Source organism: Pinus tabuliformis, chromosome 2_2 (genome assembly GCF_031772625.1).
Source record: "Pinus tabuliformis cultivar Carrire ecotype Pingquan chromosome 2_2, CPIR1, whole genome shotgun sequence".
Classification (NCBI taxonomy): Eukaryota; Viridiplantae; Streptophyta; class Pinopsida; order Pinales; family Pinaceae; genus Pinus; species Pinus tabuliformis.
The window spans coordinates 539,416,489-539,436,826 of NC_142300.1; the positions used below are offsets into that span (position 1 = coordinate 539,416,489).

General features: G+C 38.9%; 1 protein-coding gene across 1 annotated transcript in view; it reads left to right on the plus strand.

Annotated features, from left to right (window-relative positions):
- The first annotated feature begins 5,566 nt into the window (after positions 1-5,566).
- Positions 5,567-20,338, plus strand: part of LOC149193734 (Vps51/Vps67 family (components of vesicular transport) protein) — a 35,982-nt gene continuing 21,210 nt past the window's right edge. Inside the window, 6 exon segments of the mRNA XM_089404886.1 lie at positions 5,567-6,063; positions 6,197-7,505; positions 7,508-8,100; positions 8,564-8,758; positions 10,966-11,276; positions 11,566-11,748. Of these exon segments, the coding sequence (XP_089261012.1) occupies positions 5,752-6,063; positions 6,197-7,505; positions 7,508-8,100; positions 8,564-8,758; positions 10,966-11,276; positions 11,566-11,748 (2,903 nt within the window). The 5' untranslated portion in view covers positions 5,567-5,751.

Sequence of the window (20,338 nt, forward strand, 5' to 3'; positions counted from 1 at the left end):
AAATTAGAAAAAGAAATGGAGGACATACAACAAAAGATCATTCTGGAAGGTAGGGATGACGAATCGAGTAGGGAGGAAGGCAGAATAATAAGTCAGTTGGAAGAGCGAAGAAAGCAAGAGGAGATTTTGTGGCGACAAAAATCAAGGATCAAATGGTTAAGGGAAGGAGAGCGGAATACAAAATTTTTCCATCAAGCTATGATTCAACATAGGCAGAGGAATAGAATCTTTTCAATTAAAAATGCTGATGGAGACAAAGTAATAGAACAGGAAGAGATCGAAAAGACTCTAGTTGATTACTTTAAGGGAATTTTGACAGAAAACCAAAGGGATAGAAGAGAAGCTATAAATAATATTTGTAGTGAGATACCAAGATTAGTAACTGTGGAGCAAAACATGGCATTAATGAGGGCAGTGACAATGGAAGAATTAGGAGAAGTTGTAATGAATATGAGTAAGAATAAGGCTCCTGGTCCAGATGGGTATACGGTGGAATTTTTCCAGGCTAGTTGGAATTTTATGGGCAAAGATATATTAGAGGCCGTAGAAGAATCCCGAATGAGACAGCGAATATGGCCTGGAATAAATTCGACTTTTCTGACCTTGATTCCTAAAAGTAATAACTCGGAGGAACCACAGGGTTTTAGACCTATCGCCCTGTGTAACGTCATCTATAAGATAATTTCCACTTTGATAGCGAAAAGGTTGAAACCTCTCTTACCTAACTTAATTGCGCCTGAACAGACCGGGTTTGTGGAGGGGCGACAGATCCTAGATGGGATAGTAGTATCTCAGGAGGTGATACATTCTCTACAGACAAAAAAACAGAAAGGGATGCTGATGAAGTTGGATTTATCCAAGGCCTATGACAGATTGAACTGGGACTATCTCCGAGCGGTTTTGGAAGCCTACGGTTTTGAGAGAAGGTGGATATCATGGATTATTAGTATGATCTCTACTTCAAATTTTTCAATTTTGGTTAATGGTATTCCTACAGAACCATTTAATGCCAGCAGGGGAATTAGGCAGGGGGACCCAATTTCTCCGTTTTTGTTCATCTTGGCGATGGAAGGATTAAGTAGGAAAATCAAAAAGGAAGTTAGCGAAAGGCGAATCAGAGGCATAAGGTTGTGGGGGAATAATTTGACTATCACTCATCAACAGTTTGTTGACGATTTGATGTTATTTGGAGAAGCGTCGCTTAAGGAGGTGAGGAATTTCAAGAGGATCTTAGAAGTCTTCAAGAACGCATCAGGTATGGAGATTAATAACAATAAATCTTGTACTTTCATATTTAATTCGCATGAATCTATCAAAACTCATTTAACCAGAGTTCTAGGTTTTAGAAAGGGGGAGTTACCCACGAAGTATCTAGGTATCCAATTGGATATAAACCCTAATCGGATTAAAAACTAGCAAAGTCTGTTGGAACGAATCAGGAAAAGATTAGACAGTTGGTCATTCAGATTGTTGAATATAGCAAGTAGAATTGTCTTATTAAAATCGGTCCTATTATCTATCCCCATATACCATCTGTCTATTATGGCTGCTCCCAAAGGAGTTTTTGCCAAAATGCGAGAAATCCTTGGAAAATTTTTATGGGGCGGTCCCAAGCAGCAGAAGAAATGGACTCTGGTTTCATGGAAGAATGTAATTATGAGGAAAGAGGAAGGAGGCCTGGGAGTAAGAGACCCTGAAATTGTAAACAAGATTCTAGGGGCAAAATTATGGTGGAGATGGGTCCAGGGAGGAACTGATGTATGGAAAAGGATATGGTCCCAAAAATATGGCATGCCCGAAACTACTGAAGGACGCTTAAGAATAGAGGAAACACCAAGAGGTTCACAGATTTGGGATTTTGCAAGCAGAAATAGGGATATAGTTAGGAACTTTGCCTTCTGGGAAATCCGTGAAGGAAACTCAGCAAGATTTTGGGAGGAAAGTTGGCAACAGCGGGGCATTTTGGATAGGATACAAACTCTTCAGGAAGTTAAAGAAACAGCGCAAAGAGCGGGAATGAAATATGTAAGAGATTATTGGAAAAGAGCCGAATTAAATGATATATGGCGAGCTTGGAAAAGACCGGATGAATGGGCTGATTCCACAGGTCAGGAGGCTGGGCAAAGGTATGACAGAGAAATAGAATCAAGAAAAATCAAGGTTCGAGAAGGTAAGGATATCCTTAGATGGGGTAAAGTGATGGTGGGCATGTTCATAGTAAAAGAAGCCTATTATTGGGTAACGAAGGAGGAAAGAGAGGAGGAACCAATAGGATGGAAAAAGATTTGGGAAGGCAAATGGTGGCCAAAAGTAACATGCTTTGTATGGCTGGTATGCAGAGGAAGGATCCTAACTTGGGATAATATGCAGAAAAGGGGAATGATTGGGCCATCAAGATGTAGTCTCTGTACCAAGGAATTCGAAACTCAGGAGCATCTATTGAATAACTGTATATATACTAAAAGCATATGGGAAGAAATTCGAGTGCTCTTTGGTATGACACAGAGGGATCCCGCTTGCATCAGGAATACTCTGTTTCAGTGGGGAAAAGGGAATTTCCAAAGCAAAGTTGTAAGGAGAATATGGAATCTAGCGATTGGTTTTGTAGTCTGGGCGATTTGGAAAGAGCGAAATCGACGACTCTTTAGGGATACTAGTTGGCAAGAGTCGCGAATTTGGGATGAAATCTGTAGATGGATTAAAGAAACGGTTTTATCAGAAGTATGGGAGGAAGAGGATTGGAGATTGAATGCGGAGGAACAGAGGATAGTCTCCAAATTAAACTTGGAATTTCAGATGATTTATCCTCATACCGAGCGGAAGAGTAGAAATGGAATGCCGAGCCCCAATCATTATAGGCTGCCTGGTGAGCGACGGGTTAAATTAAACTTCGACGGGGCCTCAAAGGGTAACCCGGGACAAGCAGGTTTGGGGGGTATCTTCAGAGATAGTAGTGGAAGTACGCGATGGGTTTATGCTGAAGGAGGAGGGGAAATGACGAACAATGAAGCGGAATTATGGGCTGTTCACCACGGACTCCGGATAGCAGTTAGGAACGGTTATATGAATCTAGAAATCGAAGGCGACTCACAAATCACGATTGATATGCTGAAGAAATTACGGAATGGGAAGAGCTGGGAGCATGTGTCGAAGAGTTGGCGTACAGCAGGGATCCTACAGGACATTCAGCAGTTGCTGAGTAGGATCGAGTATACAACAATAACACATGTACTGCGAAATGGTAACCGTGCAGCTGACCTATTGGCTAATTGGGGTAGTGGAGAACCGAACAGAAGCGTCGATTGCAGCTGGATATCATTACAGGATGATCCAAGGTGGGGCGGGTTAAAAACTATATTAAGTCAGGATCATGATGACGCGACCGCACAGGGAAGGAATAATTAGGAGCCTCCAGATTATGGTAAGGAGGGGGAAGGACAGAGTATTCAATGCTCGATCAAAGCGTCTGCAGGATCAAGATGATGGGATTAAAGGCATGAAGGATGGTAGTACTCAATCCACCGGAAGATTGAGCATCCCAAGAAGGAAATCGGGTAAGGTACCGAGGAGAAGAGGTGGTAACGCCAGCGAGTCAGTACTACTTTCCCATCATGGAAGAATATATGAAATGGGTATTTATGATAATGACAGACTGCAGCGAAGTTTCAAGACGGCAAGGTGGCAGCATAGCGATAATATAGGGACTGCATGGAATCGATTAAGGCCAAACGCGAACTCAGAAGAGCAGCAAAGAATAGCGAGGAAGAGTAGAGAGAAATTGCAACAGAGGAAGGACTGTAAGATGGCGGAGCACCAGGACAGGGGAGCAGGAAGGTGGACGAGGAGTAAGGGAGCAACTCCAGCGGAAAAAGGAAAGAGCACGGTCGAAGAAGTTATGCAGAGGATATATTTTACTATCCAGGATGATTCGGACGAAGAGTTTGACATTCGCAACTATATTGCAGATGAGGAGCCTCAACGAACAGCGCAAGGAAAAGTGGGTATGGGGAAGGTCTAAGAGATGGAAGCGGGGGACCGAGAGGAGGAGACCAACGATGAAGTGGAGGTGGAGAGACGCGGTCGGGGTAGAGGAGCGCGAGGAAGAGCTAACCAAAGAGGGAGAGGGAGGCCTGGAGGTCGAGGCAGCCGAGGGAATAGGAATGTACGTTCGGAATTTGAGGAGGGAGCAGATACTGAGGTAAGAGGAAGAAAGAGGGGTAAGAAAGACATGAGGAGGAGATTACAGGAAGCAGAAGAAGCATATGTCCATGATACTAATCCCAATATCAGAAGGATTATAGAGCATTTGGAGGAAAAAGCTCTACAGGAGATTTCAGAGCCTGAGATGGAGGATTGGGAGCAATTCCTCCCTGATCCTGGACATACGAGAGGACGAATGTCCTTGTATAAACAATCTTTACATGTATATTGGGGAATGAAGCGACTATTGGCTAAAGCTATGGAACAGGTGGCTCTAGAAATGGTTGAACTGGTTCAGGGAATTCCAACCATGAAAAGGGAATTGAAAAATATTCAAGTGACTCTACTCATGCAAGAAAGAAAGATGGATGATATCCTGCAGATGCTTCAAGCGGGTGGACTGGGCGTCAAGGTCGAGAAAGAACCAAAGACAGATGCACCGAATCAGTAGAGGATGCAGCTGCTGCTAGGAGGTTTTTATATATACTGTTTTTTGTTTTTTTGGTAATATACATGATACTGTATCAGAAGGAAAACAATTTACCCATAGTAAGAATAGATGCATATTTAGCGTGGATAGATAGGTTGGTAACATACTTTTTTTGGATGGCTTTGAAAAACTTTAGATGGTTAAGTAACCCGGTTTCCCTTAAGGGCGGGTTGAGACCTGTCCAACTTTGTATTATCTTTTATTTGCAGTAATGGAAAACAGAGTATCGCCTTAGCTTACAAAAAAAAAAAAACTTAGGTGATTTTTTTATTGACAAATAATTTGCAAACCCCATAAAATTAGTGACTTCATTAATATAAGTCAATAAGAAAATAGAAATTTAATTAATTATTTATTTTTTATTTTTTCAAAATATTTAGTTTAATATTTATTTTTTTCAGAATTTTAATAAATTTTATATAATCTACCTGGAATTTTTAAAATTAATTAAAAATCAATCTTTTTTAACTAAAAATTATTACAATAAACCAGCTTGTTAACCCATATCAAAATCAATAAAAAAAAAAACTCAATAAAAAATCAACACAAATACATTTAAAAAAAATAAAATAAAGTTATAAAGTTATTTAAAAAAAATCAATCCAAACAAAACTCAATATAATTCAACTATATACATGAATGCATTTATAAAAACAATTATGAAGTTATTTGTTTTGAACTCTTAAGTACTTCGATAAACTCGAATAGTTCACCTTTTTACATGATTCATCCTTGTCAACAAATTTATTAAATTTATTAACTTATTATAAAGTGATATTTGCCTTTACCATGTAATTTCATATATTCTCGGAAATTACCACGTGAATTATTGTTATATATATTTTCCAATTTATTCGTTATATTGAGAAGCGTATTCTACATTCCAATATAAGAGATGTATAATTTCTTTTCCGTTTAATTTTGACATTTTACTAAGAATCCAGATCAGAAGATCACTGGTTCGAGGCCCCTCAGCTGCACCCATGCGAGAGCTGCACTTTTGAACTGTGTTCCATATCGAATTGTTAATTTCACAAATCGAAGGAGGTCAGATTAGAGCCATGAGAGGGGGAAGGTTTCAGCAAAAGAACATCCCGGATGCCGGCATGCGCAATGCTGAATCCCTGTTCGAAACCCGCAGCATCGCGGAGATCCGTGATGTGGAAGCCCAGACGAGGAAGGAAATCCGCGAGAAGCAGGAGGAGCTCCGGCAGCTGGTCGGAACCAGCTATCGCGATCTCATCGAATCCGCCGATTCCATCCTCCTCATGAAGAAATCTTGCCAGGCGGTTTCGCGGAACATCCTTGACATCGAGAGCGGTTTCAGATCTCTCAACAGAGCTGTCTCCGAGGCGGCCCCCCTAACTCCCCAGGTACGCAGAAAATTCATTTTACTTTATTTAAGATGTTCAGCCACAGAAATGAAATCTTAAAGAACCCGAAATTTTAGATAAAGAACGCGAAATTTTAGATCAAGAATTTGACGGATGTGGCGTGGCCCTGCAGGTGATCGGAGAAAAGAAGAAAAAGGGGGAATTGTATGGGATCGGCAGTAGGGTTAAGTATTTGGTTGATACAGCGGAGAATATATGGGGTTGCTTGGATGAACACATGTTTCTAGAAGCTGCTGGGAGGTATCTTAGGGCCAAGGAGGTTTACAGTCTGTTGGTGGAGAAGAATGAGGAGCTTCTGGAGAAATCTTTCCCCTTGCTAAGGCACCAGTGGCAGCTGGTGGAGAATTTCCGAGGGCAGATTTCACAGAGGAGCAGGGAGCGGTTGCTGGAGCAGGGTCTAGGGATTGAGTCCTATGCAGTTGCATTGGCTGCTGTTGCTGTCATCGACGAACTTGCCCCCAAGCAGCTGTTTTCGCTGTTTCTCGAGACAAGGAGGTCGTGGTTGCGGCAGAAATTGGGATCTCAGGGTTCTGGAGTTGAAGATCCAGTGGCCACTGCTGGTTCCGTGTTTTGTAACGTGGTGAGGATTATACAGGTGACTCTTTGTCAAGTTGGCGAACTCTTCTTGGAAGTGTTGAATGATCTGCCCTTGTTTTACAAGACTGTGCTGTCTGTGCCCCCGGGATCACAGTTGTTTGGTGGTATACCGAATCCAGAAAACGAAGTGCAGCTGTGGAAATCTCATAGGGAGAAGCTGGATTCTACGATGGTGATGTTGCCTGGTGAATTTATAGCTGAGTCATGCGTGTCTTGGCTTAAGTCATGCGCGGATGATATTGTTTTCGCGGATAGGATTGGGGGTAAGCATTTGATTGACATCGTCAACAGCGGTAGAGAGCTTGTAGAGATTGGCTGTCAGATTAGAGAGACGTTGGATTGTCAGGACGCTTTTGAGGGGAGCTTGGAATGGCTCAAAAGTGTTTTCGGTTCCAAGATTGATTCGCCATGGCAGTGTCTATGTCAACTTGTTTTGAAAGAGCCAAAAAGTCTCTGGGATGAGCTTTTTGAAGGCATCTTTGTTAGTAGGATGAAACATATAATTGAGTCAGGATTTGTAGAGCTAAGCAAGAAAATCAAGTTTGAGGAATGTGTTGCAGCAATAGTGACGTCTACAATTTACAAAGATTTTCAAATCTTTTCACAAAGATCAACAGCTAGTGGGCGTTGGTCAACTGAGAAAGGGGTTGCAAAGGGTGTTGAATCCGATCATAGGAATCGTGGGATAGCATTTAGATTTATGTCGACTAATGACAAAGACTGGTTTGGCTGCCTTGATTCTTACTTTGGAACTGAAGTGAGTGAAATCAAAGATACGATAGATGAAGGGTTGAAGAATATACTTAAAGATCTGATAAGTTTTCTACTACACATAGATCTTCTTCAAGGGTAGAAGAATTAGCACCTTACTTGCAAGAACAATGCTTTGATTGTATATCAACACTGGTAGGACAGGCCGAAGAGCATCTATCAAGTCTCTCAGCAACTTTGATTAAAGAAATGAAGATTGAGAAGACACCACAAACAGATGATAACCAGACATTACAACCCCCTGTTATAGTGGAAAGGGCTCTTTTCGTGGGAAGGCTTTTAGTTGCTCTTAGTTTTCATTCAGATTCAATTCCTCTGATTCTTGGTTCACCCCGGCTGTGGTTTGTGCAGAATAATTCTGCAGTGTCAGGAAAGGGATCCTCGATTTTCAGATATTTCATGACAGATTTTGATCATTCTGTTCTAAGCAATTCTGTAAGACAGCTTCCTACAAGAGCGGTTAGTATAAAGCCTCAATCACAGGACCTAGGTGATAACACAAAATTGAATGACCTGAGAAGAAATTTGCGTCGTCTTTGTATTAGGGCCCATAAAATATGGATATCATGGATTACTGAAGAACTATCAGCCATGCTTGCAAAATATCTCTGGGAGGATGCTTCTTTATCCACAACAACTCCTTTGAAGGTTTGCATTATTATTTCCACCCTTTGCTCTGCCAAACCTCATAGCTGACCAAGAAATAAGAAATTTACTAGTGGCCTCTATTTAGGTTTTGCTGGAAGGAATTTCTGTATTCAAAAGGCTATCTGTTTTTTTGGCTTTGTTCTTTTCTTTTATATTTGTCACGTATGGTGGTATAACTTTGGACACTTTGTATTTAGGAAGTAGGCAATAGAGTTTCTAATGAAAGTAGGATGGTGCATTGGCTTCCTATAATTTTATCCATATTGAATGAGAGTTCCATGAGATTTAAAATGATGCATATATTTAATTTTTTATTTATTTCTTTTAAGCAGTCCTAGAACTTGTTATCTACTGATTATAAGTAGAAAGCTAAATTGCTTTGATTAAGTTGTAGGTGGAAATCATAGTTCCATTAAAGTGTTTTTGCTTAATTTCTTAGCATTTGTTATTCCAAAACATGCAGGGCTGGGAAGACACTGTGCTTAAACAAGATCAGGAGGGTGGTGGGCAGCTGGAAACCAAGATATGTCTTCCAGCTATGCCTTCACTTTATATTACTGCCTTTGTTTTTCAGGGTTGTCAAGAGATCTATAGAATTGGTGGTCATGTCCTTGACAAAGTTATTCTGCAACTGTTTGCTTGGAGACTCTTAGAGAAGGTACGCACATTCTTTTATAGCCCGTTTCTCCCAATGTTCTTACTACTCATAGTGAAGTTGTCCGCTGTATTCTTTACTACTCAAAGTGAAGAGGGAGTTCGGTACATATAATTTCAAAGTCTATACTCTTAACGTATTTTAGATGTAGATTTCTTTATCCAGTGAGCATCTCAACATAATCCTCAATGGTCCTAAGAAAAACATTAGGAAAACCATTTTTCCCCTTTATTAAGAAAAACATTTTATTTGTGTATATTCGAAAGAATGGTGGCATTCATTCATTTGTTAGAGGATGAACCATTCTCACTTTTGAAAAAGGAAGGCATGCATTAGCCTAGGATTTCAAGTGGCCCTGGATTTTATAGGCGGAGGATGAATTGCGTACTAATGGATTGAGATACGAATTCACTAAAACATTAGATTATTAAATTCAATATTTAAATAATTGTAAGAAAATATAATACTCTAATTTTAACAAAATTTTCAGAAAAAATTAAACTTCTCTCAACCCATCTTATTAGATTCTTAATATTTTATTTATTATCTTTGTGTATGGTAGGATTTATTGAATTCGATATGCATTGAATTTTCAATTAATCGATGGTTAACTAAAGATTAAATAAATATTCTGCAAAGTTTACATTTTTTTTTTTCCTTTTATAATTTGATTGGTTCACCTTGGTGAAGTCTTATTTCGCGATGATGGGTTTTGATGCCAAATAATGTGTTTGCGGTTATGTAATCTAATATGCATGTACACGACTAGACACAAAATTCATGAACTTCATTGACTAGTAGATTGGGTTCTCTTCTGAGTTTTGCAATGTCCTGAGTTGTGCACAAAAGGAACCCAATAAATATGAAGTGAGACCAAGGGCATTGATCTTCAAGTTGAATAACAGACTTTCGTCCACAGGGTCTTTTAATTTTAAATAGCTACACAATGAAACCATCAAGGAATTTATATTTGCACAAGCTGTTTCCCATTTAAGTTTTAAGTACATGCTTTAAAGAGTAATATTTGATACTTTTTTGGAGGTTACTTCAAGAAACACACCCTAAGGTAGGGGCTGCACCACTTAACAGACTTATTTGATATTTCCACTCAAGCGCCAGGTCAGCGGACTCACACACAGCCTCATCCCTTTTGAGACATGCTATTTGAGTGGAGCAGACCACAGCAATAATGGAACCCTGGAAAATAGTTTAAAACTCCATTGACCACACCAGTGGACCAAGGCCCAGTTAAAGAGTAATGTTGGGAATTGAATCCACATATAGACAAGCAGCAACTTCTTGAAAAAAGGAGTCCCACAACCGAGATAGCTTCTCCTACTAAGATATTAGATAGTTAATGAATTCTGCTGGGCATGATCCAATGTAATGACTTCAACAGACTATCAGTGGCAAGGATGCTATCAAAGTGAAGAGGGAGTTCCCATGTCCCCTCTCATGGTTTACTGTATGGTAGGCAATCATCTTCTCAATGGTAGCCAATCAACATAGTAATGTTCTTACTACTCATAGTGACACTCAGCACTGACACTGTTCACTTATTTAAATTTTTAATATTCATTTTTTGTGATATAGTGTAGTGTAGACTGTGTAAACAATTTAATTTTATGCATAGGATAATATATATTATGTACAAATGTTTAATATTCATTTTTTGTGATATATAATATATATTATGTATATAAATTTAATTACAAATCTCAAATATAAATTATGTAATATATAATATATAATATATATTATGTACAAATGTGAAATATAAATTTAAATCATTATAATTTATAATATTTACAATATTTAATAATTTATATTAATATTTGACTATTTAAATTTTAATGTATTTAAATTTAATTTTAATGTATTTAAAATTTAATGTATTTAGGGTGCAATTTTATTTAAATTTAAATACATTTACCGATCATCAAATGGATCTAAATAGCATTTATCGTTCAATCTTCATATTTATCATTCAATGTTCTAAAAGTGTTTGATGGTTTCATGGAGTATTTGATTTTTTAGCTCTAAGGTGTTTTTAAAAATTTTAAATATATATATATATATATATTGTACATGACATATCCTTGCCGTATATGTTACCTGCTATCGGTGACTCTGTCTTTTAGTGAAGTTTTCACTTATTTATTCGACTTGAATTTTTAATTTTGGACCAATTTATTCTTTTTTAAATGCAGGTATTGAATATATATGAAAACTTTCTTCCTTATCCAAAGGATCTTGGAAGCCAGGTGTCAGAGAAAGGACTTCTACAAGTTCTATTTGACTTACGTTTTGTGGCAGATGTACTTTCTGGTGGCCGCGATGTACCTTTTAACACTGTTGAGTTTGATAACAATGATAAGCAGCATGATAGAGATTTAACATCACCAGCAAGTTATAGAAGGAAACCAACACAGTCTGAGGCATCTGAAGCTGCCTGGAGAAAGCGGGTTGCTTCCCTAATTCAAAGTTTTTGCCAGAAACTTGATCCAATAGATTGGGCCACGTAAGCTTGCTAATATGTTGTTTTCTCAATACATAAGATACAGGAATAGTTGTGGGCATCTAATGAAATGGTGATGCTATAGAACTGTTCGCTATGCAAATTAATCCATTAGTATGCCTGACAGGATTGTTGTGACCTTATGCACTTCAATACTTTTGCCATTACCAAACACAGTATTGCGAGCATGAAAATGAGAATTTTTTTTATTATTTTTTACGTAAAAAATTGTGTATGATCTAATTGAATAATCACTTTGTACTTTCTTTGAATGATTTTTTATATGAAACAGATATGAGCCATATCTTTGGGAGAATGAAAGACAAGCTTATCAACGCAGTGCTGTTCTTTTTGGCTTTTTGGTACAACTCAATCGCATGTACACAGACACTGTACAAAAGCTGCCCACGAACACTGATTCAAATACTCTAAAGATGCATGCATCAGTTCCTCGGTTTACTTACCTTCCAATCAGGTCAGCTTTTTGTCAATTGTTATGTGTGATTTCTTTATTTAAAATTTCCCATTGTTAAATAGGAGTGGAGCTGAAGAACAAGCAGATAAGACATAAAAAAAGAGACAAATCTTTTGCTACATTTAAAGGTTTAACCTATTCCAGTTTACTGTTGCAATCGGGCCCATAGAATTTCTGTCGAAGTGAATATTGTGCAAAATAGTGCTTTGGGATGGTTGAATCTGACAATTGTGTGTTCTTGGATGAATCTGGGAAATTGTTTATAAACATTGTATTTTGTTTGCAAGTTTGGGAGGTCTCTTGGTTTCTTACGTATTGGGTAGAGTAAATGCTTTTACTTTTTGTTATATTGGGCACCTGTATTGGCTTTATTTTATGCCATCTTAAGTTTTTTTAGACTGGAGTTGTAGATGTCATGTATGGATATAGTGAAGGAAATAATGTTGTCATATGATTTTTGAACGTGTGACATTTGCGTTTTGTTTTCATAGAGGGACTTCCTGTAGTACCCAATGTTAAGATCGACTTGTGGTGTCTTGATCTTAGAGCTGTCTTAGGCCTACAGTTTTTCTGATCTCATAATGGGGCTTGAGCTTTCAAACCTTCAGAAGTATTTCTGCTTCCATCTCTACTTCTTACAAATGTTACTATGCCTTTTCTGCCACTCTCATTCCCAGTTTTCTGCAGGTAGAGATCATGGGTGATTGGAATGGTTCAGTGATTTTTGTCAGTATAGTTAGACAGCTGTCACTTGACACGAGGATATGGGACATGTAGGACATGAAAATACGAGTATCTGACACTTGACACGACGACCCTTGGAACAAGACATGGAGGACATATTATATATTATATATCAAAAAATATAATATATATTAAAAATATAAAAATATAGCGAATTACACATAAAATGCGAAATATATAAAACATTTAGGTGATGATGATACAAATTCAATACACAACTAATGCATGTAACCAAAATAGCATTGAGTTCAAATGCAATCCATCTCTGAACCAAAAATACATCAACAAAGAGGCCCTAATGGCTTGTATAGTCTAAAAATATCATGCTACAACAAATAACTAGTACTATATATCATCAAAATCATTGCCTATATTGGGATCCTCATCATCGACATCATCCTCTAAGCATTAAAATAAGATAGAAGTCAAATTGAGATTCTGTTTGAGTGATGGGTGCATTTTTACTACGGTCATGATAGCGGATTCTATAATCAATGCCACCAACATCTAGGTACATAGAGGGCCTGGTCCCCCTAATTAAATGCGTGTTCCATACCCTCATACATGACAAAATGCAATGGAAACATTGTAATCCCCCTAATCCTGAAAACTGTTAAGTTTGTTGGATTTTGAGTGGGATCTAAAATTCTACTTCTCCATATGAAATCCAATTAGATTGAAACCACTCTCAAACATCTTGCGTCATTTCATGGTAATGTTAAAAATTTAAGTAAAAGTGATGAAGAAGTATGCCACCTTTACTTCAAGAATTTAACATTACCATTAATAGCATTAGTCATATGAAATCCAATTAGGTTGAAACCACTCTCAAACATCTTGCGTCATTTCATGGTAATGTTAAAAATTTAAGTAAAAGTGATGAAGAAGTATGTCACCTTTACTTCAAGAATTTAACATTACCATTAATAGCATTAGTAGGGCTTGGACAAATCCACTTTCCAACACTTGGAATCCCTTCAAACATTGATTAATTTCCCTTAGTTGCACTTCAAAACCTTCGAAAGCTCCAACACGAGTTAAACTCATGTTATAGAGTCAAACTCGTGTCGGACATGTGTCAAGCTTGAGATATGTCGGACACACAAGATTCATGACAAAAGGGGGGCGGGGGTGAGGCGGGCCGGGGCGTGTTCGGTGACTTAGATAGACAATTAAGCTAATTATTTTCACTTCTCAGATTTATTGCTAGTTTTAGATGGTTTGAAGTAGTGTTATTAGGACCAGACCAAACCAGTCTGAATCGACTAGTCTGACTGGTTTGGTTGGTTCGGTACCGAACCGGCTAGTTCTTGTATGAAACCCGCCAGTTTAGTACTGAATTGACTTTTCTTCATTGAAACCCCTGGTTTGATAATGAACTGTCCGGTTCGATAATGGACCGACCAATTTTGTACATTGCTGCTAAGGATCCTTTGAACGCAATTTTTTTTCTTCAAAAAAGCAATGATTTATGACAGGGGAAGCCTAGTATTTGACCATATTTCCCTACTAATGCTATGCAATTCATGGTAATTCTCCTTTATCTTTCATTTTCACCTTTTGACTTAATTTTTAACATTACCATGAAATGACTCAGGATATTTGAGAGTGGTTTTGACCTCATTGGATTTCATATGGAGAAAATAAAATTTTAGATCTCATTCAAAATCCAACAGACTTAACAGTGTTCAAGGATTTCAGGATTGCGGGGATTGCAATGCTACATTGGATTTTGTCATGTATGAGGGTAGTATTTAATCAAGAGCACCAAGCCCTCTATGTACCTTGATGTTAGTGGCATTGGTTGTCGAACTCCTCTATCATGAGCCTATTAAAAAAAGAACCCATCACTCAAACAAAATCTTAACTTGACATGCTTTTTTTTTTATATCTTATTTTAATGCTTAGAGGGTGATATTAATGACAAAGATCCCAATATAGGCAATGATTTTGATGATATGTAGGTATTTGTTGTAGCATAATTTTTTCGGATGCTAGAGGCCATGTGGAGCTTGTTTGTTGATGTATTTTTGTTATGAAACAAACTAACAAAATATAAGAAATAGATCAACGACTTGAAAATAAGCCTCTTTGAGGGGGCAACCCCCTTTACATTACACAAATGAACAATCTTGGATGTTACAAATGACAAAACCTCCTTTCTATATATAGGAGTCTAAGGGGTCACAATATAGGCACAACAATCACAATAGTGGGCTTCTATGGGGCACAATAATAACAGTAGGGGGACTACATGGGCACAACAATATAATAAGGGGGTTGCATTAGTAATGATAAGGGGCTACACTAGTAGTATAGGGACTTAACATGCCCCCCTTATTCAAAAAGTGTTGTCCTCAATGCTTGAGTAGTTTTGGATCCTTCTGTATAAAATTCTCGTCCTCACATTTGAAATCTTCAGCGGGTAAGTTTTTCCACTTGATGAGATACTCTGAAATTGATCGATTTCGTAGTTGTCGGGTTCTTGTTTCCGTGACTACTTCAGGTTCCAATATGATTTTTCCTTCCTTGTCAAGTTCCAATAATATTGTTTCAACTGAGAGCTTGTCACCTATAACCTTCATCAAACATGAAACATGGAGAACTGGGTGCACTTGGGAAGATGCAGGAAGCCCCAATTTGTATGCCATAGTACCAATCATTTGCAACACCTTGTAACGACCATAGTACCTTGGTGATAATTTATTATCCTTCTTAGCATGCTTGAGGGACTTTTTTTTATATGGTTGTAGCCATAAAAATACCCAATCGCCTACATCAAAACTTTTTTCGTTGCGATGTTGATCCGCCTGTTGTTTCATTCGATTCTGCGCCAAAGTGAGGTTATCCTTTAAGAGTTGGAGAACTTGTTGTTGATGCTCGACGTGATCTTCCACTGCTTGAACCTTAGAATGATTTCCCAAGAATTTTTGGAGATCAAGAGAAATAGATGATTTCACTGTTTGAACCTCTAGTGAACATAATTGTGCAATTACGCGCCGTTGTTCATTCTTTTGAATCTTTGTCATGCCATTAGAGATGATTATATTTCCTGGTTTCCCCGTGATACCCCTTAATTCAACTTGCTTTACCTCCCAAAAAAATTTCAAAAGTTATTGAAAATTGAAAGCTATCATCCCCAAAGACTGTAACCATTGGATTCCTAGTATAACATCAACACCACCCATTGGAATGGAAAGCATTGGACTATTCAAGACATATTCTCCCATGGATAGCTTGATATTATGGCACTTTCCAGAGCAATTTATGGTTCCTCCATTTGCGACCATTACTTGACACTCTGGTGCTGGATATATGTTAAATTTTGGTATGTTCTATTCTTAGAGCAATTTACTTCAATTTTCTTATTAGCTCTATATCAATATCTGGATTAGCAATCACATCAACATGATAGTAAAATGCAAAGATAAACAATAGAAGACAAGCCAAGACAAGAGGACACAAGATGTGGCACCAACCAGGGACAAACCCTAATGTGGGGAACCCTTGATCAATTCTTCTTATATTCTTCAATAGTTCAGCAGATAAAGAGATAATACAAATATACAAGTCTGAGATTTTATGACAGTAGTAGAAAGTACATCATTCTACTAAAAATGACAGTTCAATGATGCAACCCTGAATTCTCATGACATTCTTCAATTAGTCATTAAGAGTGCTATAACATATCCTTTGAGTTCATCAATCTAGTAGCCCTTGTTGCAACATGTTAAAACTGAGGTTTGCTGCATTATAGGTAATGCCAAGTCCTGTAGCAGTAGTTCCACCACACAGTCAGGAGACAATTCTTTTTAGGACAACAACACAACAACTAGCTATAGCTTTCTGCTTGCCCAAGTGATATTCAAATGGCAACATTTTCTCCCTGAAGATCTCAGCCTAGCTGTCTATTCTTAGCATGTAAAATTTGGCAACTAGGGCCAAACTCCATGTGGGTCACCTTATTTAATGGCTACTGATATTTTTCTTGGATTCCTCTCGTCAAGAGGTGTAGGATTGATCTAATGATCATTCGATTCCGACAAGTATTTATGGAGATATGAATTTATTTGTAATTACTTGACAAATTGTTAAGGTCGGCCAACAGCTAAATGTGTGGCACACATGTTCTACGTCTCATATAAATTGAAGATAGGTGGAGGCAGTATTCCATGATCTCATCTCATCTTATCTTCTTCTCTCTCACTCTTTTTACTTTTTTGGGTTAACAAGGAGCAGCTCACGTGGGAGAAGAAGGACGCAACAAGGAGGAGGACGCAGGTCTGTTATGCATTGACTTTCGTTGACCTGGGTGCAGCAAGCAAGGGAGCACAGCATTGACCAGTGAGGGAGGCATTTTGTCTACGACCTAGTGTGGGGAGTCTCCCTCAAGCAAGCCGCAATCCTCATCTACCATCTGAGGACCCGAATTGACCAACAAAGTGACCAGCGCTGACTGGTTAGGGCAAACCGTAGGGCTGCCAATACGTTGACTTGTTTTGACCATTTCTTTTGCGCTGTTTTGGGTTGCCCTTCATTGCTGTTCAAGGCTGAGTTGACCAAGGTTGACTCAAGGTCATTTGTGGACCATTTGATCTACTTTGCAAGTGTTGGTTAGGGTTTCTATTACTGCTGTCATAAAATTCACAGATCTGTACAATTGTACTATTTCTCTCTGTTGAACTATTGAAGATTAAAGAAGAATTGATCAAAGGGTTTCCCCGCATTGGGGTTTGTTGCTGGCTAGCCGCCACATCTGGTGTCTCTTGTCTTGGCTTGTTTTTTGTTGATCTATTAATGTTCTATCTGCATTTTACTATATGTTAATGTGATTGCTAATTCGTGGCTAATAAGACGAAATTGAAGTAAACTGCACTAAGCATAGAACATACCATAAATTAACATGGTATCAGAACTGAGGTGAAGACAAAACCTAAGCAAGAGCAAGAGCACGAGCAATCATCGAAGGTTGTTGAAGCAATCCTAAAGACTTCATGGGGTCCTCATCACACTTCCCTGCCGAAGATAAACTTCGTGAGAAGTTCGACTATCACGGGTGGAAGATGTCTCTTGATCTGACATTGGAAGAGTAGGAAGTGTTGGACCATGTGAGAGGCAGAATCATTGGGCCTCCATCAAATGCATCTGTTGCTGCTAGGAACAAGTGGACCAGGGGAGAAGTCAAAGCAAAGAAGAACATCCGGGACTCTATTGACAAGACCTTGGTGTCCTATGTTTCCGAGCTGACCACCTCCAAGGAAATCTATGATAGACTGGTAAGATTATTTAAAGTTAATGATGCAAATCAAGTTTTGTTCCTTAAGAATAAGCTGAAGGAAATTAAGAAGGGCAAAGATGAGAGTATGCAAGCCTACTTCTTAAGGATCACCGAGATCAAGAATGATCTCCTATCAATTGGGGAAGTCATTGCTAACAGGGAATTGACCATCACTACTCTTGGAGGGCTCCCATCTGAATGGTATATATTCAGAACCACTCTTCTTAACAATAATGTAATCCCAGGATTTGAGGAATTGATGGCGAGATGCATTCAAGAAGAAACAAGGATGGAAGAGCAGGAAATGCTTGCACTTAGAGGCAATCACGCTTCATTCTTCTCTCATGCTAAAAGGAGAAATAATTCCGGGGCAAAATCTAAGGGAAAGGCTGGACTGAAAGGTGGAAGGAAAGGTAGATGTTACATTTGTAACAAAATTGGCCACTATGCAAGGGAGTGCCCTGATAGAAAGGACACATCTCATGACGATGATCAAAATCACTCCCGAGGCAATTCCAACAACAATCAAAGGAAGGGCAGGTTCAATGGCAAAGGAAAGAGGAATGCCGGAAATCAAGGAAGTGGTCAACCCTCCAAGAAGGCAAGAAACTCTAGGTATGAATCTAACGTTGTTAACAATAAGCAAGATGAATATTATCTACCAGCGACCCTCTCTACTACTTCTCCCCTGGACTTGCTGGGAAATTGGCTTATTGATAGTGGTGCCTCAAGGCACTTCATTGGTTACAAAGAAGCTCTCTCTAATCTGATAGAGAAGGAGACCAACCTGGAAATTATTCTTGGGGACAACTCCAAATATCCCGTGAAAGGCGTAGGGAATGTCTCTCTTCAATTGAATCAAGGTAATACAATTCATTTGCAAGAAGTCCTATATGTACCTGATCTCAAAAAGAACTTGGTGTCCATTTTGGCAATGGAAGACAAAGGCTACAAGGTGGCCTTCATCGATGGCAAGGTACGTGTATGGAAAAAGAATTTCAAAGATGCTTTCACTCTTGGGTTTCGGGTTGACTCTTTATATCATGTCGGAGGAAGTTCGTTGGGTGTCATGACTTGTGACACATCTCTTCAGTCCGAACTATGGCACCAGAGGTTTGCCCACCTTCATTATAAAGCTCTACCAGATGTGAGACAAATGGTGACTGGGATGCCCGAGTTCAAATTAGAGCAAGAAGGTGTATGTCCAGGATGTGCCGAAGGAAAGCTCAAAAGGGGACCATTCCCCTCAAGCCATAGCAAGACCTCCGATATATTGTAGTTGGTTCACTCTAACATATCTGGTATGATGCCTGTGAATTCTTTGGGAGGATATTTATATTACCTCACTTTTACAGATTATTATTCTCGCAAAACTTGGATATATTTCTTGAAAAAGAAGGATGAAGTGTTCTCTTGGTTTCGTCACTTCAAAGCCTTGATCGAGAATCAAACCGAAAAGAAGATCAAGATCTTAAGGACTGATAATGGGACTGAGTATGAATCCAATGAGTTCCATGACTTTTGCAAAGAGGCTGGCATTAAGAGGGAGACTACAACACCATATACCCCTGAGCAGAATGGTGTGGCGGAAAGGAAGAATCTTACGATTGTGGAAGCTGTCCATGCTATGCGCCATGATCAAAGGCTTCTGAAGTTTCTATGAGCCAAAGCTGCGAATACCGCCGTATATGTTCAAAACCGATGCCCTCATCAAGCATAACATTGGGTTCCAAGACTCCCGAAGAAATGTTCATTGGTAAGAAACCTGACGTATCTCATTTTAGAATTTTTGGAAGTCATGTATATTTTCATGTGCCGAAAGAAAAAAGGAATAAATTGGGTACATTTGGAAAGAAAGGAATCTTCGTGGGCTATAGCGAAAATACTAAGGGCTATAGAATCTATGTGGTTGGTCAAAGGGAAGTCGAGATTAGCCATGATGTCATCTTTGACGAAGCTATGGCTCTTAGCAAAGTTGACAATATTCTTATACTAAGAAAATTTGGAGAAGCTGACACCAGGAAACCAGAGGAAAAGGAAGATGAGACGATGCCCGATGTAGAAGAACCTATGGATCCTATTGATCCCCCTTCGCAAGAGCCTTCCTGTTCCAGGGAGAGGACTTCATGGCTTAGGGGGACACTTGATGATGCTGAAGGACACATTGCACCCAGAGGGACTTTCTGAGAAAGTAAGAAGTCAGCCAGGTATCAGGGATACTTGACCATCATGAGCACGATCATTCAAAATGAGCCTTCATCGTTTGCAGAAGCTGTCAAGCATCAAGTATGGAAGGATGCTATGACTGAGGAATATGAGTCCATCATGAAGAACGATGTCTGGGATGTGGTCCCCAAACCCCAGGACAAAATAATTGTCACTTCGAAATGGCTTTACAAGATAAAGCATGGAGCTGATGGAAGTGCTGAAAAGTATAAGGCTCGTTTTGTCGCTCGTGGCTTCTCTCAGAAGGAAGGTATAGACTATGACGAGATATTTGCACCTGTTGCCTGATACACCACCATCCGCTCGATCATAGCCCTTGCTGCTTCGCAGGGATGGAACCTA